Consider the following 21000-nt stretch of genomic DNA (forward strand, 5'->3'; position numbering starts at 1 on the left):
AGCTTGGTTGTTTTAATGTCGTAAAGGCCAAATGTGGCCAAAGAGGGCCATGACTAACTCAGATACGTTTTGCGAGACCCACCGGAGTTTAGATATCAGATAACAAAATCACACATTGATATGTCAGTGAGTCAGAGTCACTGTATGACTTGCTAAACTTACGATGAACAAAAGAAAAAGAATCGAGGGGCCTAATTTTTGTTAGTCACAACCATATGAAGTCAACATATAAATAATCCAAGAAACACATGGGAGAAAAAAATTGTTGCTTCTAAGTGAAATATTAAAATTATAGGCAAATGGGAAATTACAGTGGAGGAAAAAACGACTGGCTGCTTGTGGAAGCCGAACCCGCATCCCCTGCAACCGCAATTAGTTGAGCACCGTCGATTTTATTCGCGTCTAGTACAAGTAAAACTTCACGATTTATAGCTATAAGTCGACGAGAAACCGAACTGTAGTCAACGTCCTAACTGCGGTAACTGCTCAGAAATTAAGGTTTCTGTTATAACCTTAAAAGAGATTAGAGTTACTTATCTAGACAAAGTTTCTTTTTCTCCTTGCAGGGCGAACTGGAACGCAAGACGCAATCCATCGTAGCTTCGCCAGGAGAAGGTGTCTGGATTCGCGTTAAAAAGATACTCTAGTGTAGCTGGTAGTCAGCTCTCATGTCTAAGCCGCAATGATAAGCAAAGCATACAGGGCTGAAATGACTCGGCCTCGTCCTTGGCAAGCTCCATATCACGGTATATAAGGTACCTACATCGGCAAGGCGCTTACTTTTGTTTTTTTTTTGCAGGGTTTCAGAACGCAGCTCTGAAAATATGCAGTCAGGAGTACTCATGGATTTCGTGCACTTAGGAAAGTAGGCGCTGGCCTTCTAAAATTGTCGGAAAGTATTATTTGTGAAATGAATATTTTACAGTGTACAATGTTATTTATGTTTATTCGCGGTTTTGTTCCATCGTCTAACGATCTCGTCTTAGTTGTGCACACACAACTGGTTCGGCGTACATGTTTAGTTTCATGTCTCCGTGTGCTGACAATTCAATTCACACCGCTATGGCACGAAAACCTTCACAGTAAAGAAATGTTTAAGAAATTTAACTCGTCTATCACTTTTTTTCAGAATATGCAATTTCGAAGTTCTTCGCTATTGCCGTCAGGTTTTGCGCCAATGCTCTGCAATCGCTAGAATTACCTGGCATACGACTAGCTTACAGGTTTTGACACGTGCTCAAAGGAGATGCCAGCTACTAAAGTAGAGGTTCGTGGACTGCGACCTTGTCGGCTGGAAATCTATTGGCAACGCGTATTTCTTGCCTGGTGTTGCCAAGTCTGCGTAATATTTTGTGAGGATTGAGGGTTATCGCGCCACCATCTTCCTGCTGCCCCGTTTGTTATTTTCTTTGAGAACCTCACTAGATGCGTAGATAACACGCCGCACGTGTGAGATAACATTTCACACGTGCGAAGGTCACCTTCACCACTCTGCAGAAATGACGCCAAGTGGTGAAGCGAGTGACCACAACCACGGCCACGCTTTGGTCGGCAAAAGAGTGTCAATATAAGGCCCTCCAGAACAGCGGCCGGCTAGCACCATAGTTTGGTGGTAAAGTATCAATGGTAATGTTCTGTCAGAATGCTGCTGCGCCTGCCTACGCGAAGGCAACAATGCTGCATTTCAGTGTCAGTCAGGCGCAATTGCCAAAACGTTACAAAAGGCTTCACACAGACTTGCACCCGGTTTAGCGACACAAAGACAGTTTGATGTGCAAGTAATGTTCACTCACCGAAGCCTATATTCGCTTCGAAGTTCACGGCATGAATCAAGAGTCAATGGATAAGAGTATATGCATGCATATGCTTTGCACGAGTCCACACTATGCCCAGTCTGCGTACGCATCAAAACCAAACATAAAAAAGAACATTTGAATGAAACTGAGAAACATCAAAACGATAAAATTAGGACAATGACGCATTCGCTTATACGGAAAAGAAGTACTTAAACCTCGTGAATGGACAATACAGGGCTAACTGAAATATTATTATATTCGGAGTAGAGCAAGAAGTAAACAGAAGAAAAGCTCTCATTCGGCCAACAAAGACAAAAAAAAACGCCAGAGATACATCAAACAAGAGTGCCGAGAAATTCAACAAACAAGCATTTAGGAAAGCACGTAAAACATGAACACAAGACTAAACACTCAATTCATTCATTTACAAAGTTGTCCACCGCCCTTCTTGATGTAAGAATTTTCATCAACACTAAGGAGTTATGACAGCGTTATGGTGTTGGTCCGGGCCTGATTACCAGTATGCTAACGCAGGTTCTCTGCTCAAGCAGCGAATTTTGAGCGCGTAGCAGCGGCCGACAATCAGACACGCATGCTGGCAATAAGACTAACTCACGCAAACTGGCACCTCAGTAACTCTCGCCATGCATGACGTTACTATGAAAAAAAAATACTTAATACGGACTACAACCCGACTCGGGCTCGTCTGTGGAAGTGCCCCACGCTCCCTGGTGGTGGTGAAGTGGCGAAGGATGCCCACGTGACCCGGACGCGACCAGCGTAGCGCGCCAGAAGCAATGCGAGTGTCTACTTAAGGCTGGTCCAGAGCCGGTTTAGGGTGTTTGAGAACTTGAGCAGTGACAAATGAATCCACACCGGAAGATCGACCTTCCCGACCGGACGGAGTGCATCTTTCCTTGATTCCTGCGCCCAGACGTCTTTGCGAAGCATATCTTCACTTCCGTATACGTAAGTGTGCCGAGAGCGAGTGGTTAGATAGCCCCTCGGCAATAATCGTTGAGTGCCACTGAAGCGTCGCGGTCCCTTCACTCGAGGGTCGACTTTGCCATCCACTATCTTGAGTCAAGGTGAAGTGTCGAATCGCTGAAGCGGATCCGCGTAAGTGGGTAATTGAGAGGCAACTTGTTAGGCTTCGGAACGAGTGCAGAAGATACCCCTCTCAGAATGTCTAGGGTGTCATTAGAGCGCCGCACAACGTCGAGGAATTCAAGGAGCTCTCGACTATCAGCGGATGAGTCATAAGCCTTTCTTGAGCCGAACACAACTGCAATTCTGCTGCGTGCCATCCCCAAAGGTTTTGGGTCCGACAAGTCGTCGACGCTAGATTGCAAGCTCACGTTTAAATGTAATGCTTGAGTTTAATTTGTACGTAAATGCTTAAAAATCTAAACTGAATTGTGGAGTTACTGTACCGAGGCTGCGCAGTGGGCTATCAGGCAGCGGTAGTGCAGGTCTCCATATTAATTTTTACAAACTGGGCTTCTTTGACGTGCACCCAAAACGCGGGACACGAGCGTTTCTAGCATTCCGCACCCATGAGAACAATACCACCTCGGCTGGTACATGAACCCGTGACCTCCTGTTAAGTGGTATAGTGATACAGGCACTGAGTCACGAGAGCGTATAATAACCAAACGTTTACCTTATTGAATGACTTCTTTTTAACACGGAATGTTTTTACGGAGCGGTGCACTATCAACTTCCTCTAACGGATGTGACGTCGGCATGAAGGCGTAACATATACTCTCTTGACAGGAGCGCCATCTAGGAGCTGTGAAACGAAGTATGGCATGATGGCAATAACGAGAGCCCACAAGGGGTGTTTCGGTAGTGTCAGCGCCATGAAACACAGAGCGCTATGGGGATGCAATAGGTACGAAGTGCACCGGGGTATGTGGAAGGGGGTAATGGTTCCCGGACTTACTTTTGGAAATGCGGCTGTTTGCTTGAAATTATGCGTACAATCAGGACTCAATGGCAACCACAGGTCAGTGGGACGCCTCGCGTTGGGCGCTCACGGGAAGACTACAAATGAAGCTGTGCTGGGTGATATGCGCTGGTCTAGTTTTGAAGTGAGCGAAGCTCACAGTAAAATTTGTTATGAAGAACGATTCAGGAATATGGAAGGATGTAAATGGGCTGGGAGAGTGTTGAGGTACTTGTACAGGAAAAGCATTGATTCACAGGGGAGGAAAAGAACTAGGAAGCTTACCAGGAAGTATGCGGCCTGTAGGGTGAGCAACTCAGCAACAGAAAACGTCAAGTGGAAAGTCAGAGAGGCTGAAATATTCTCATGGGTGACGGCAATGGGAAAGAAACCTGCCTTGAGTAACTACTTAAGAGGAAAAACGAAATCATGTCCGCAATAGACATTAGTAACAGGCGAATGGAAGATTGGTGGAAGTAGGGAAATCACAAAAACACGGAGACGTACAAAAAGAAAATTCACAACAGGTGTTCAGCAAGTTTGGTTATCAGAATTATTCGTGGTTTTTATTTTTCATTTTCATTCTTTCATTATTCTTTTTACCTAGCTAGGACATTAGGCAGTATATTAGCAATAGCTTGGTGGCGCCACCCACCGCCCCTTTCCAAAGTGGACGCTCATAACATCCATCCATCCATCCATCCATCCATCCATCCATCCGCAACCCGCCACGGTGGCTTAGCGGCTATGGTACTGCGCTGCTAAGCATGAGGTCGCGCGATCAGATCCCGGCCGTGGCGGCCGCATGTCTGTGGGGGGCGAAATGCAAAATGCTCGTATCCCGTGCACCGAAGGCACGTTAAAGACCACTTGGTGGTCAAAATTAATCCGCGGAGTGCCACACTGTACGGCGTGGCTCACAATCAAACCGTGGTCACGTGAAACGCGAGATTTACGTCTGCCTTAGCGCAGCGGATGCTCCAACGCGGTGCAGGAAGTTGTAGGTGACGCGGGCTTTTCTGCGGAGGTGACGACGCAGTTCCCGCACATGGTTTGTCTTTCGTGTCCGATTAGCATCTGGCTCGTTGTCGCTTACGGAGTGCAGCTTCAACATGCATCAGCCGTGCTGACACGCCGCCTTCTGCGTCGCTTGTAACGTCATCAACCTGGAAAACTGCTGCGCTAAGCGGCGCAAAAACGCAACGGCCCCGACGGGCGAATCTGGGTTTTCTCCGGCGAGACACACGCCAGCGTGAAGCAGAACGCCTTGGCGGCGCACGCTGGGCAACTCTGCCACTCCTATTCCCGAACCCGAGCGCGTCGCAACTGGCTACCCACAACCAGGGTGTCCTGACGAAATGTGTTTCGTTCTGGTCTTACTTTGGTAGCACTGCAAGATGTTCCGTTATTTTGCTCCGGAAAGAAGGGAAAAAATCCGTAAGAGTTCACAACGGTTTTGGTTCACATGCAAAAATTTTGGAGGCAGAGTAACGATAACAATGTAGCATTAATTTTTCTCGTTATGCGAATTATGTGTTCTGAGGATCATGCTCAAAGCCTTGACTCGTGGACCCGCGAGCACGATCTCAGAAGCAGCGAGTATACTCGTCACGGAGTACACTCGCCGAAATGCGAGACCCCCTTTTCCGATAAAACCAACTTAAACGAAAATAATCAAAACGATAAACCTACGGTAATCAACCTACGGTACCCGTTGAAAACGAAACGATACGCTATACTGCGCTGAAGCCCTGTGTTTTGCTACGGTGCCGATGTGGTAGTGCACCGAGCCGCAAGCCGCGTTTACATGAATGCGACAGTAGCGCATCGCATTTCCAAGCGCATTCAACAAAGGCGATGCGATGCCGTTTACATGTAGCGCATTAACTCTCGCGCGAACGCCGCGCCACACGGGTGAATCGACTCGCGCCCGTAAATCTACCCTCGTCTTAATACGATGCGCCTTCCTAGAGCATTACCGCTCTTTACATAAATGCGATGCGCTAGAAATGCGATGCGATGCGCCACTGTCGCATTCATGTAAACGCGGCTACAGGCTTGCATTATTGGAGCGCTCGGCCGGCTATCGCTCGAACTATCCCTGCCGAGGATACGCGCTATACTGCTGACGTTGCTTGACGTCATTTATTTCGGATTGGCGACTTTCCGCTTGAACCAAAGGCCGATCTGGGGCGCTATAACGTAGAGCTACTCCAAACTTTTCTCAATTCTACAATCAGCCCTCCGCGATTGGTCACAAACTTTTTTGGAACACCCCCACTTCGCCTGTCTGTCACGCGACTTCACGAAAACCGCCATATCTCCCCGTCTGATATGACGTGTGCACACTGATTACGTATGATTGGACCGAACAAAAGCAAAATACTTATTTCTGATTCGACGTCTTTTCGCCATTTGACCTCAGCTATTGGGCAAAAGTTCCAGGGCTGCACCCATTTCACCTGCCTTTCACGCGATGTGACAAAACCGCGAAAACTCAACACGTCAAAGTGGCGTGTACACGTAAAAGACGCATTAATACGCCGAACAAAACAGAATTTTTGCCGAATATCCGCAGGCTGACCCGTTCAGAAAGGAATAAAAGATGGCTGCCGCCGATCGCTCAGGCACTGGGTACTCGCACTTGCCGGAGAGCGCGGGCTTATTTCCTTACAATAAAACTTTTTGCGGTGCCATGCAACGTTTTCGAACACTTTCGGCACGTTTACGACCTCGCTCTGCCAACTCTTCTTCGCTAAGGATCCCTTTTAGCGGCATAGTTAAACTTCCTTTCCATGGCGCCGCGATTTTCGACCAGCCACCTCAAGCTATGTAAGGGAAAGCGGACCAATCGCAGATGCCGGCACCACCCTCTTCATACGGTTATCGATTTTCAGTGCCCTGACTCGGCCCCATCGAATCCCTGCCAACTTGAGCGTGCTCCTCGACTCTTGTCAGCCAATTAGATAAGATAAGCCGCTCAGTGTAGGCAATGCCATTTGTCTTTAAAGCCAACAAAAGTGACCTATAAATGAGGAAAGCGTTTGATTGCTCTCTTCAGACAACCCTGCGGGTCGCCGCCAGATGCTTGCGTCAGCGGTTACGCAAATTGGTCGTCAGGAAATGGGAATAAAAACAAATTGTAATACTTTTACGTGATAGGGCCCCCGGAATATTTCGGTGTCACTCCGAAAAAAAAAACTGCAATAACGTTTCGGTTACGTTTTGTACAGGTCAAGAATATCGTATTCTTTTTTTTTCGTTTTTGCTTTCCGTTTCGGATCGGTTCGGAAAACATTTATGGCGCTCTAGAAAAGAGATCTTCGCGGCTTCAGACGGCCTCTTCCATCTTCTGGTGGATTCTTCTGTCTGCAATCACAGGGTTGGTGCCCTAGTCCTAGGCTCCACTGAGTATGGCCAACCCGCGAGCTCGCTCTACTAGGCGCTTTTGGCCGTTCAAGCTTACGCTGGAAAGCATACTCTCCCACTGTTGCGCACTCGGGTTTTTAATTTTATAGCTAGTTGGGGACTCAATATTATGACAGGACCATGATATGTGGTATAGATCTGGTTTCTCTCCGCACCATGGGCACTTAGCCTCATACTGTGTAGGGAAAATTTTATTGAGAAGGTTTAGATTCGGGAAAGTACCCGTCTACAGTTGTCGCCATGCAACAGCATCCTCTCTGCTTAGATCCTTATCTGAGGGTGGGTATTTCGTTTTGTTCCCACACACTGCGCTCAAGACACTGCGGAGCCGTGCCGATACGCTCTTATCTTCGCCGAAGCGACTTTGCAGCAGGACGCCGCGCGCAAAGCAACCCTGCAACACGGTCGCCGGCCCGCAAATTGTGCGCCTCTGGCTGCAACGGACCGTGAGTTGACGAAGCAGGCATGCAGCGACTTCTGTGAAGACACGTTTCACTTTCGTGTTCTACCGATTACTATGAAAGAGGGATCAACCATAATTTCTTTCTCTTTTCAGGCATGCAAGAGGAGTTGACTGTTTTTCTTTGCTTCTAAAATTTGGAGCATCGGGCGCCTTTGGTGGGGCATCCGGGTTCGCAGGACACCGAGACACGTTTCTATCTATCTATCTATCTATCTATCTATCTATCTATCTATATATATATATATATATATATATATATATATATATATATATATATATATATATATATATACAGACACACACGGGGTGTCCCAGAGTGTAAACCAGCGCCTAAGCACTCTAAGAGTACGCGACAAAATGCATGTTGCCCAGTATTGTATGGAGTAAGTCACACTGTTTTTTTGTATTCTGCTCAATTGCATAATTAGTCAAAATTAATAACCAACTTGGCAAGCAACGAAGTCACGCAGAAATATTTTAATTATAAAGTTTTAAGGTGGTTTGCAAAATGTCCGAATAAAGTTCCAACTTTCTACCTATCAAGTATTAGTATTTTTTCAGCTTACATAAGACGCCGGCGAAATACAAAAAAAAAGTACCACGTGTATGACGTGACATGTCCGCTGGCGCGCCGTGATTGCAGCGCTCCCAAGCGAACATGGCATGTAGCCGTTTGTGGTGCCTCTACGCCTGCACATAGCTATCACGAACCGCCGCGAAGGAAGTACATCGCTGGCGTAAACCACACAGCCAACGTCGTGCGTCCCTGCCCTGCCGGCTTTTAGGTGGCAGCCGCATTGTTGTTGTCTCTCCTCACTTCTACTCGCCTTAACGTAACCCTGTGTCTCTTCGAATTTTCTTGCCAAGCGCTGCTAGCGTGAAAGTTCGAATGAACGTACACCACTTGGGGCCCTATTTAATTCCGCTTCATCAAAGCTTTAAGATCTCTTCCGGGACGAGCTAACATCACTCGTCCTATCTGGTACTCAATCTCAATGCAGCGTTCAAAACAACTCGGCTCCCGTATCCGCCTTACGATGCCTTGTGCTTTGTCGCCAACTCTCGGAGGCCATGAGATTGGCTAATAATGGTCTGAACACTCCGATTTGTGCTGCTCGCAAACGAGACAGAGAGAGAGAGAGAAGGGAAGAAGAAAAGGCAGGGAGGTTAACCAGACCTGCTAGCGAGAAGCGTATAAACATAGAGCATACGGAAGCAGACACCCGAAACGTGATGAGACCAGTACGTCCCGTTAAACATATCCGGAGGCGACTCAGCTCATTCTGACGCGCCGTGAAGAACCACCCCGCGAACCCAGGCGAAAGCGAAGGGAGCCACGCCTAACTTACAAAAGCTGCGAGGTGTTATAAGGTGCCGTAGGTGAAGGATGTAGATAAGCACGAAATCATTGAAGCACCGGTAGAAAAAAAAGCAAAGATGGAAATTGGACTGTCACAGGCACTGGAAACATTACGAGACAGAGACAAGGAGACTGCTAGATCGCAGTAGGTGTAGCGCCAAATAATTTGCTCACGCAGGCTACGTTGCCGGCAAGATGCCGTCAATTGGATCGACAGAATGCTATCAGCGATCAGCAAGCCAATAGAAGTGTTTTCGTTTTATGTTTCATTTCTGGTTTCCTTTCGGTACTAATATAAAATACCAATTTAAAACAACTTTTCGTGTGAGAAAGTAAGGGTACACCAATTTTTCCTTCTTTTTTTTATCGGACAGTTGTAACGCGGTTGTGTAGTATTGTCTCATATTGCTCGTCTCACATCAGTGGTGTTCTTGGCTCTAACCACACTAGAAACGGGACTTCTTTCTTTTTTTTTTCTAATTCAAGTTAGCGATGCGCTTTAGTATGGCTTTCCGTAGCGTTACACAGCCGTTAATAGAACTCTGGCAAACAAATCACTACTATACGACAAACGTACAAGCCAACGGTGCCTCGATAAACATCGAAACGTTAACCTTGGCGCCCCTGAACGTTGGCTCGCGCCCAGCGCGCATGCACAACTTCCCGGTCTGCGTCCACGTGAATGGCGCAACGCGTTCGCGAGGTCGCAGCGACTTCGGGCCCTACGCGCACACGTTATTAAAGTGATTCCGCCGGCGTGCCAACAACTTGGGAAGCGGTGCTCCCGGCGGTCCGTGGAACGGTCTCATGGCGTCTGTCACAGCTGACTGGAGCGCACTCCTAAGCGTTGCAATTGTCGCCGTCTCCGTGGCCGCATTATGGAGGTAAGCTCGGGCGCTGCTACTCTCCATTTTTTTTTTTTTTTTTTGTGCGCAAGACCATAAATATTTCTTGCCGTGTTTACTCGAATCTAGGCGGGACTCTATTCTAAGCCGGCTTGAATGGAATGCGTCTGAAAGGAATGTGTGTGCGCCGATCCCGGTGATAGTGCAATACCGGGCATGCGTTCACAGGGGCCTTAACCTGGCGGACTTACGTCTGTACCACGACGCGTGGACAGAAATCCGTGGGCCGATCCCCAGCAGACAGTGTAATACCGGGCCCACCGGCGGCGGAGGGGAAGCAGGCTTCAAGCACTCCGCCAACTTCAAAAAAAAAATAAGTTTAACATCCTGGGTCCAAATAGAAGTACCTAAATTCAACGTTGTAAGAAAAAAACTATGCGTATGAGAGAGAGAGAGAAAATTATGCATATAAAGGCAAGGAGGTTAATCCCACGCAGTTCCGGTTGGCTACCCTGCACGGGGGGTAGAGTTAAGGGGGATAAAAAGAGAAAGAAAGCGGCAGGGGGAGATAGAGAAGAAATTGCACTTAATGTAGCAAGTGTGCGTTCATGCGCTTTTTTTTTTTTTTTTTTGCTTTAAATCCTGTTTGACAAATAAGGACATGGGGAGTGCGGTGACCACGGCGGTGCTTGTCTCGGCGAAGTGTGTGGCTGTATTAAAAAAAAAAAATGTCTTTTCACATAATGTGCAGCCCACGTATGAAGCCTAAACAACTTCGCTGGCAATCCGGCCCCGTTTGTACGTTGCTGCCGCGCGATGTTTTTTTTTTTTTTTTTAATTCTGCCGACTACTAGCGAAATCCTCGAACCTCAGTGGATATATCAGTTTCATATCTCCTGTTCTAAAAAAAAATTGACCATCGGCCTAGATTGGAATAAATACGACATGTGTTTCCCATAGCGAGATGCGAGGACTGCGAGCGCTGGAGTTTCCTTCCGAAGTAAGGACCTCCGTCTTAGCTCCACCGATTCTACCAGAAACGTATCGACAAAGCTTCTCATTCTACAAGGCGGGGTAAACATAACGAATGATGCGCTTATGCGGAAGTACGTTGCGCATTCTTCCGAGGCGGGGGGGGGGGGGGGGGGGAATTATCAAGTGTCATTGAAGGCACATATGTTCATATAGTATAAGTACCTTCCCGGCGCTTTAATGAAGTAGAGTAGTAGGGGACCCGTTGAATACCCAAATACTGCAGGAAGGTACACAACTACGCGAGAATTAATCAAATTTACACTACATTATGAGGTGTTACGCACGAAAACTACGATGTGATTATGAGGCACGCCGTAGTACGAGACTCCTCATATTTTGGATCATCCGGGGTTCTTCAACGTGCACCTAAATAATGTACACGGGCGTTTTCGCATTTCGTCCCCACCGAAATGCGGCCGCAGTGGCCGGGATTCAATCCCGCGACCTCGTGCTTAGCAGTCCAACACCATAGCCACTAAGCGACCACGGCAGCTAAATCAAATTTTGGTTTAACCGGTCTAGCATCCCAAAGAAACTGCTACGTGGGCTACGAGACATGCCACAGTGGAGGCCCCCTGGTCAAATCTTGACCTCCTATGGCTGTTCAAAGTTCACCAATATCACCGTACACGATTCTTATTTAGTTATTTATTTATTTATTTATTTATTTATTTATTTATTTATTTATTTTGCATTTCGCCCACATGGCAATGCAACCGCCGCTACCTTAATTGAACACTCGACCTCGTACTGGGCAGCCAAATGCCGTAAACGTCGTGCCACCACGGCAGGGTTTGATGGACCGGAAGGTCGGGTGAAACCCGCACGTATATCCAGAGTAGCACACAGTGAGTTCGATGTCACGCCTCTAATCACACATCGTATTACAGAAACGGGCAGTAGAGGCGTATGCTCTTCTTAAACACTGTTTAAGCCGTACATTTAAGGCCTGTATTCACGTGAAACTCAAACGAAAGCTTACACAGTGGTTGCCTGCCTCTTCCGCATGTAGGAAGGTCGTCAGCAGAGTGACTTTCGAAAAGGAATTAGTTTTTAGTTTTCGCAACCAATTCAGATATTACCACCGGTTTAACGAAATCGTTTCACAACGTACGTTTCGGCGTTCCGCGTACACTATATTCACCGACAAACGCTGAAGGAATACTTTAAACCAAAAAGGCTACTAAATCAATATTGGTCAATAAATAAACAAACAATTAAATAAATAAAAAATAAAGAAAGAAAGAAAGAAAGAAAGAAACAAACAAACACAATATTGTGTGTTAGCGGCGACATACTTGCTTTTGAGCTCGAAGCTTTTGTTTCTCCATTCTCTTTACGGGCGTGTTCTCATAATGATAGACTGAGGGGGCTCCCGACTATTTCTGGTTTTCGGCGAAATTTCTGTTATAGAAGGTGGGAAAATGTCTCTGCAGAAAGAAATCAATGTTCATTTGGAGAAACAGAGCACTGGTTTTTTTGGAAAGAAATTCTTACTTCCCTAAAGGTGGAGAAAGGCGTTGTTTCAACTACTTGCAGACTATACGAAGGCCTGTAACTCTAGAATTAACGCAATCTACTCCACCGAAATATTTTTTTTTTCATATTTGCACCACCGTCACTGCTGGTCCATGGAATGTTACATTTGTGTCACCGATGGCATGCTTTTTGAAAAATTGCCAATCTTCGGTTTTTGATCAACTGCCTCGAACTGACCCCAATATCAGGGTTCTTTCTTGGGTAACTTGAGCTAAGGCGGCGAACCTACAAAATATTTCTGGCAAATTTTTATACGGTTTCGCGCAAATTAAACGAAAGCAGTATGCAACTGCACCACGTACCTATTTCCTTAAAAATTCACAAAATGCAATAATCACAAAATTGTCGAAAATTTGAACATTTTAGAGACGTTTCAACCAAACAGATCTTCCCCGATTTTTAGGGGAAAGTTATACAGAAATACCCACCCAGGACGGATGAATTTCAAATTTAAAAAACATCATGCAACATTATATTTAATGTCAGATAATTGAGCCTATTTTCAAAATAGGCTCTCTTACTGTAAACGCAATTAATTTTTTTTATTGCACTAAAAAGAGAGCGAGTCAGGTTGCGTCCTTTCTGGCCTTCTTCTAGGCCTCCTTTTAAAATGTGTGATCCAGTTTCACGCGAAAGCAAGAAATTGGTGAACGCACTATTTTTTAAACGGTCTAGCACTTAACGACCAACGGAGCAAACAAAAACTGATGTTGAATCCTTTATCCAAAGTGCCTCAAAAAACAAAAAAGAAAACGTTCAAATATTCATCCAGTTTTCTCGCGTATTGCCGGGCGAAGATTCATTAAATTCAGTATACGCTAACCACGCGTGAGATGGGGCATAGATGTAGAGTCAAAAGGCCACCGCGCGCGTACAACAGAGTGTACCCACCGCCCAGCGCAAGAAATTGGAAAAGCGATAAATTGCCTTTTTCTTACTCATATAGAAACGATAGAGCCGGCTGCATACTGAAACGTTTTGCGACTCGATAACGAGATTTCTGCATCTCCTCTCAGTTAGAATTTTCTTCTGCGAAAAACAATAAAAAACGCATGTTCGAAAAGTATTCGCAGTTCCGCGGTCTGGAACGATTGTCAAGCCTTATGTAAGGTTTAATTGAGAAATTCAGAATACTCAGGGCCCGTTGTGCGACTGTCCTCATCTGAACACGCCCTGCGTCTCAACGGCTGCAGTAGCTTCATCGTGGTTTCCCACTGGGCTGGTACATCGTTCATGTAAACGGGGAGCATTTAAGATAGCGCACGTAATTAGACATCAATTCTAGAAATAGGTTCCCCCGACTAGTCTTTAAATATTTGCCCTACGCTGCCTCGAGGGCTTGCTATACCTGAACGTACCGTGGTAGGAATATGTATGCGGGAGCCCTGAAAACTCAAGCTCAACTCATTTCATGGCTGAAAAGAGGCAAGCACAGACACAATCTGAGTCAATCTTTCTTTACTACAACAAAAAGGATGAGCACAGAGTTCAATACGAGCGGGATTTTTATTTTATTGCTAGAATGAGACACATCGTTGGTATTACCATACGTGGGTCCCAAAATAGGGTCCGTTTTCTCACCCAAACTAGCATAATGCATTATGTTCTCGCAGTAATAGATTCACCAGTCATGAGAGGTATTCTACAAAGGTCTTTATAAAAATTGGGGATGAATACTTTTTTTAACACGCTTCTAAAATGTTCCAATTAACGGTATATTTAGCAATTTTGGTATTTAATAGATTTTATAACGAAATAAATACGTTGTTTGGTTGCATACTTCTCTTTTTAGTTGGCGAGAAACCTTCTCAATATTTGGCAGAAATATTGTTCAGCTTCGTAGGCTTAACTAAACTGGCCCAAAAATAACGCCGATCTCAGATTCAGTCAGAGGCAGTTACTCAAACACGAAAGTAGATGCGGAGAAAAATTTTTGACGGCAGTCGATGCGGCAATGTTCGAGTGATAGGCCTTGGAATTTGTAAAACCTGCAAGTCGTTAAAACGCTCTTTACCAACTGTAGGGTGAAATAAGAATTGTTTTCAAAGAAATCCGCACTAAGTTTCGCAAAACGAGGGTTGATTCCTTTGTTGATTCCTTTTCCACCTCATATAAAACTGTTGTTGAAAACTCAACATCGCCCGGACCTCCCTTTAGTCTGTCCTTACCTTAACCCACTTTTTAAGCACACGTGGTGCTGAATTCTGAGCATATAAAGAAAGAAAAACCGTGTGAAAGTAACATGAGTATACAGCCATATGTTTCTCAAATGTTGAGTGAAACGCGACCTTCATTTGCGGATAAATTGCCTTTTTCTTACTCATATAGAAACGATAGAGCCGGCTGCATACTGAAACATTCGTGATCTGTTAGCATGTATGATTACTTTTTTTCTTACCCTGTCGGTATGCTTCTGCCCACAGTTTCTGTGCCCCTGGGAGGACCAAAAAAAAGTTCCCTGGCACTAATATCACTTCACTGTTCAAGTGTTTCTTCACCTGCCGATGTAGCTCAAGGGCGTTCTGCAACTTAGCCTAATATCGTGCTTGATAATGATAATGCCGAGACAGCACCATTTAGCTTCGAAGCCGCCTGAATACATAAACGCTCTTGTGCTTAGAATTAGGTTCACGCGAAAAAAAAAATGCAAGTGGCCCAAGTCCAATCTGTATTCCACCGCAATACGGCATCTACCATAGTCCGCTGTTTACCTTAGGGATGATAAGCCCTTCATTTCATGCTTTTCTCAACTTTCCTTCAAACATTCTAGAGCAACTTCAAGGGAACTAATAGGGACATGATTCATCTACCGTAATTGTCGAGGTAATAAGAATAACACTCGTTTGAGATGAAAAGGATTTAATGCACACTGAAAGGGTGTCTGTTGCTCTGCGCGCGCTTCTTATAAACTTTTTACACTTCATACGTTCTTGGACAGGTGCAACGTTCGAGACCAACCGAAGGCGATCGTGAACGCTGCAAGAGGTATCGAACGGGTCCATTGGGGAAATGCCCCTGGAAGTATAGACCCTTTTCGTGCTTACAGAGTTCCCAGAAGGCTTCTGCTTAAGCCCTCCGGAAGCAACGCAAGTTACAATAGCCTATAAATTTATAGGACCCTCCAGCTGGCACGAGTTTTGCGGCAGAGTTGCAGTGTTTGACAAGTGAATTGTATCGTTAAGTGCAACAAAAAACAGCCATCGCATGAGCTCGAAGCGCGGCGCACGTCCTTTATATCTGAAAACATCGAGGATTTGTGCGCGCAGTATAGTATGCAACAAAATACTTCTTTTTTGGCTAACTGGACTATCGAGAATGGCTGGCTTGCCGTAAGTTATCTGGGTTCTTGTGCGCACTTCTGCCACATCGCGGACACAAAGGGTCTACACTAACTGTCGGCTCCAGCTTAAGGGTGCACGGGTGCTCGGGCGGAAAAGTGTGCTCCAACTGGCTGCCATATTTTTTGCAGCCTAGCGGGGTTCGTCAATGCGTCGCTTCTACTCCAAATTGGCAGTCCTATGCTGGTCCGTTTTGGCGGGAAAGTGATCTTTGCAGTACGCGCCACCCACTCTGCCGTCGCTACCCTATGACCGCCGCCGACTCCACCGCACGAAAGCTGCGGAAAGCTGCGGCAACGGAGGCTGCGCTGCTGTAAACCTGCATATGATTATCCCCTTTGACTTCTGTAGTTCATGGTAATTTTTTTGCTACAATTCACTGCAAAGTCTGACACAGAGCTCACCCGTCAGGGGAAGTGGAAAGACGCGATGCGCAGCGCATTCGAATGGTTATAAGTAGATGCCACTTTAGTAGCCCGCAGAACATTGAATAACGGCACTTTCTTTTGATTGATGTCTTCATGATGCCTTGACTTAATGTAAAATATTGATTCGGATGTTTTACTGAAGTTGATATTCATGACAAAAAGGTGCACGCGCAGAGCGGGGTCCCAGGTGGCCACGTGCTGTAAAGATCACCTCCCGTTTCGGCAGCTCGGCTGTCACGTTCGTCGACCCGTTTTTGCTCAAACCGAGCGGCGCGGATTTTGCGTCGCTTCTCCGCATGGCAGCGGCGGACGGCCCCAGTGCGTTGCCGCTTGTGCTGGTCTTCGCTTGGGCCACGCTATTACGCCATACTCGGGGCTATAACAACGCCTCCTTGACGGCGCAAGGCCCGTGCGCTTAAATCCGTGACGTCATGCTACCTTTCTCGACCGCCGTAGAATCTCATTTGCACGCTCCCGTGTAAGCCGCGGTGATTTTGTCGTCTCTGCGTTCGACACGCCGGGCTTGGCGATAGAAATTTTGCTTCACGTACCATGATGGAATACAGCAGAGTGCACTGGGCTGTTTGTTATCCAGGATACGCTGGCTGTACGCGTGTTGTTCTTGGGACGGGGCATCTTGACGAGCGGCGAAGTGGTGGGACCTTTTGATGTGAAGAAGTCCCGGACAATGACGTGTTCTCAGCGCGCCTCGATGTGCGTCTCTAGAAATCTGCAGGTGCGTAGGACCTTGAAGGAAGTAAGAGAAAAGAACTTTGAGGACGCTTAAGCTTAAGCGGAACACGATAGCGTTCATCAGAACTGTAGCCAACTTAAGTTCAACACAATAACCCACTCACTAGGTGCCCCTAGTATGCACACCTAGCGTCTGCGGCCACTAAGACACACCTGAAACGGCAGCTGAAAAAGTGGGTTTCTGTTTGCTTGTCACCGTAACAGAATAATGCTTTCTCGTATAATCAAATTACGATCCGACGTTATCATGTAGGTTGTGTGCGACTCGTACTTCGCGAATTCTCTGATGCAGTTTACTTTGAGAAATCCACTTAGTTCATTCATTCATTCATTCATTCAATTAGAGCCTGCGTGGTTCGGGATGACTGTTCTATGACGGAGAACACCATCGACGTCGACGCCAACATCCGATTTTCTCCGACACGTGGGAGTAAACGCTATCGCGTTAAAGGGTTCGCGGCAGCATCGTGCAACGTGATTGAAGCCAAGAGTGTTGCCCCAACACGTGGTGAAAACAGGGAGAGTGCGTCAGAGCACGCGATAGGCTTTAGTACTCCTGGCAGATTTTTTTTCCGATACAAATGTATTCGCATGGAGGAAGGAAAAGCTTCCTCTATGTCGACATGTCTCGATTCTTGCTCCATGATTTCGACGCACGAGGTCATGTGTTGGGCAAAGGGACTGGCCTCACGGAGCGTTCGCTTGCCAAGGCTGGCTGCGTGGCGTAATGGCCTCTCCAATTTTGTTTTCTTCGTGCAGAGCGGTGGGAGTGCAATGTGCGTCTCTAGAGCGTTCCGCGAGGAACGTCAGAGGCAATGAGGATAGCAACAGGGGCTTGTTGGTACGGCATATCTCATTTTGTTATAGCGCAAGCTTGACACGGACAACAGAAGGCACATCTGAGCCACACATCGCTCACGCTGTGTGTGTCAGCTGTGCCTTCTGCTGTCCGTGTCAAGCTTGCGCTATAACAAAATAAGTCAGAGGCAACCCTAGCTAAGTGGAACCGCACTCGAGCAGAACCTCGCACAATCGCAGGGTTGGCAGTTTTATCTTGGACGTAAATCATTCGTGTGTGCTGAAATGAACGGTATACGTTCGGCTGCTCCTTACGGTGATAATGTTGCTCGGGACCGGAGCCACAGAAGCGTGACCAAAACGAAGGTGCGGCCGCAAGCCAGAGCTATCTGAGAGGAAACAGGTCTGGGCGTCTTCTGTTCCAAAGTAGAAACGCCCATCGCACCGGTGCCGACGCACTTCTGGAGCAGACGTCACGCCATGGAGGAAAGAAACCAAATATGAACACGGCCTTTTTTTTTTATCCAGCGGCCGTGATATGAGGGACATATATAATGCACGCTTTTGATGCCGAAAGTACAGCCACCTTTGCGCCTAAAATCAGGTCGTCGGAGCAGAGGGCACGAGCTTTAGGCTTGCATTGCTACTAGCCACCGGAACATTGCGCTGCTGACGCGCGTCCGAACCAAACCTGCGGAATTTATGCAGCATGCTTAGTGAAGCAGGCACGCTTCTGTGTTTTTCTGTGGCACTATGAGGAAGACGACGAAGAGACGCGCCCTGATTACTCGTTGCTGGCTGACGCCTTACTCTCATCGGCCCCAAAACATAACTTTAAACTTAACTCACCACACTCCAAACACAGCTTGTCTCGCGAACGGAACGTGCTCCGCCAAGGACCCGCACTGAAAATCTGATCTCTCTTTTTGGAGGCCGAGAGCAGCAGCGAGAACTTCACGAGTGCGGTTTCTATGGAAAGGAAGATGTTGGGAATACCAGACCCGGTGCTCCTTCGCGAAAAAAAAACACACACTGTGACTTCCGACAAACTAACTCATCCGGAAAGGTAGGGGCCTTCCGCACGCTTTCCTTCCTCCATGCGCCAAGGGAGCAACGGCAGCTACAGGAACCACGTGACGGTAACTCCACCAGATCTCGGTCGCGCTCCCAGGTCGAAAATGAGAGCGCCTCCGAGGGCTCTGAACTGAAGTGGGGTGCACTGAAAGATCCACCCGAATGTGATGCAAACCGCCAACCAGGGAAAACTACCAGCGGAATATTCCTTAGTGCTCTTATTTTAGCCGACCAACAAAAGAAACGATTCCTGTGTACGGACGATTTATTCAAAACTCCTATATCAGCGCGTAGCCTTGCCGGAACGCCGGTTACTCCCGTCAGTTCAGGACACTTCGCTAAAACATTTCATCATGTGGAAAAACTGTTCTGACAACGCCAAGAATTCTGTTCGCATTAAAACTAATTACGAGGACGCAAGAATTCGAGCTTCGAGGACGTTGCAGCAGGTACTTGTAAACGCCCCCGAGATGGATACCGCTAATATTTCTAGCGTTCTAGTAAGGGCCTGCGTGATGGTGGTCACTCAGTGGTCGCTACTAAGGTAGTGTTGTTATCAATATTTTCTTGATGCGTACAGGTACAAAAAGAAAGCATTAACGCGCGTGGGAATGTCTGGGGAAAGATCATTTCCGTCACGCTGGCGGCTTGCGCAACGGCAATCTTTACCGGGAAATGTATGCGGGGAGGGCGGCATACTTCGCGTTGTTGTCGGGAACGCCTTGTCGTACGCGGTTCGGATGCTCGTTCTAAGCTTGTTATTTGTCGAAACGCACGCCGTTCTGTACGTTGTACGCGTGATTCCAAAGAATGTATGCACTGCACGCTTCCGCTTGCTGAGTGCGTGTATAGATAGCCCCTGCCTCACGGGGATGTGAAGCATTGCTCTGACCTGCACAGCCGCCGGGACCGGCCCAGCATTGTTTTCAGTCGACGATATGCGACGAGGAAATCGTGGGCTCCTAGCCATAGACCGCTTCGCTGTAAAGTGTTTGCTGACATTCCCCGTTTACACAAATGAAACGGCGTTCCAGAAATTTGAAAGCTTTATCGTTAAATTCGCGTTGCGGTAAATATGCGATACTATACATATCAGTGCAGTAGCCACTGTTGTTCGGGACAGTGTTTCACATACTTTGTAACTAGCATCTGCTACTCTGGAATCATCGTTAAGAATGCGGGAAGATGTCCAACATATTCTTGCTGCAGAATGTACTAAATAATAGGTACATGTATGTGGAACACTTCCGAACGCCAGTGGTTATGTCATTGTGGACTTAGTTGCGAATATTTATTGTTTTAATAAATTTAAAAAGGTGGAAGTTCAAATGTACAGAACATGGTTCTTCATATTTTGCGATTTGACGTGGAACGCCATTTCAGTTAAGAAAGCGCAATGCATTGCAAAACAGTTTAAAATTATGGGTAGAACCAAAGTAGAACGAGATTAACCCCCGTGCTCTAGAACGTTCTCCTACTAAACACTCCATCTAGTCTTAAGAAAATTGAAAGCAACGCTATCCATTGACAGAATTGATAACTGCGCTGCATGATCGTTCACGCCAATTCTTGAGAAGTGTGGCCTCTCATTCAGTCGAGGGATCGCGCTCTGCTCAACTCGGTTAATTAAAAATTGAAAAATGTGGTATTACGTGACAGAACCACGATCTGATTATGAGGCACGCCGTAGTGGAGGACTCCGGAAATTTCGAGCCCCTGGGGGTTCTTTAAGGTGCAACCAAATCAAAGTGCACGGTTGTTTTCGCACTTCGCCCCCATCGAAATGCGGCCGCCGTGGCCGGGATTCCATTCCGCGACCTCGTGCTCAGCAGCCCAACACCATAGCCAGTGAGCAACCACGGCGGGTTCCTCAACTAGGTGGGGTGGAGAAAGAGCTCCGAGTCAAGGTCTGTTTGAGAATACGAGTGTAGGAGTTACAAAGTTACAGACATTGCCTGGCGTTGTATAAGAGGGGACAGCAACGACTCTAAAGGATAGCCCAGTGTTTGAGCTTCGAAGTACCGCGTGACCTTGAGCCTCATCCGGACCGGAGGCGCAGTATGGACGGAAAATACGACACTGACAAGCTGCGACAATGCGAAGGTTCGTTAGCACATGAAAACGGCGTCTAAGTGACTTCGATGCCGACCAAACCACGCGCCATTTCTCAACGTTGTCGCCAGAAGCAAATGTA

The 21000-nt window shown here is 46.8% G+C and overlaps 3 protein-coding genes across 4 annotated transcripts in view; 2 read left to right on the forward strand and 1 right to left on the reverse strand.

Annotated features, from left to right (window-relative positions):
* LOC140219849 (cytochrome P450 3A29-like) overlaps window positions 1–1107 on the forward strand; it is a 31485-nt gene extending 30378 nt beyond the window's left edge. For both annotated transcript variants that reach the window (XM_072289842.1, XM_072289841.1), the window contains one exon: window positions 567–1107. In XM_072289842.1, coding sequence (XP_072145943.1) covers window positions 567–647 — 81 coding nt within the window. In that variant the 3' untranslated portion in view covers window positions 648–1107. The remainder of the gene's footprint in view (window positions 1–566) is intronic.
* LOC129384343 (uncharacterized) overlaps window positions 1–21000 on the reverse strand; it is an 85155-nt gene that overhangs the window by 2696 nt on the left and 61459 nt on the right. The window contains exon 4 of the mRNA XM_072289844.1: window positions 16733–16928. Coding sequence (XP_072145945.1) covers window positions 16733–16928 — 196 coding nt within the window. The remainder of the gene's footprint in view (window positions 1–16732; window positions 16929–21000) is intronic.
* LOC126529209 (cytochrome P450 3A41-like) overlaps window positions 9225–21000 on the forward strand; it is a 62362-nt gene continuing 50586 nt past the window's right edge. The window contains exon 1 of the mRNA XM_055069685.2: window positions 9225–9880. Coding sequence (XP_054925660.1) covers window positions 9804–9880 — 77 coding nt within the window. The 5' untranslated portion in view covers window positions 9225–9803. The remainder of the gene's footprint in view (window positions 9881–21000) is intronic.

This window comes from Dermacentor andersoni, chromosome 8, assembly GCF_023375885.2.
Source record: "Dermacentor andersoni chromosome 8, qqDerAnde1_hic_scaffold, whole genome shotgun sequence".
Classification (NCBI taxonomy): Eukaryota; Metazoa; Arthropoda; class Arachnida; order Ixodida; family Ixodidae; genus Dermacentor; species Dermacentor andersoni.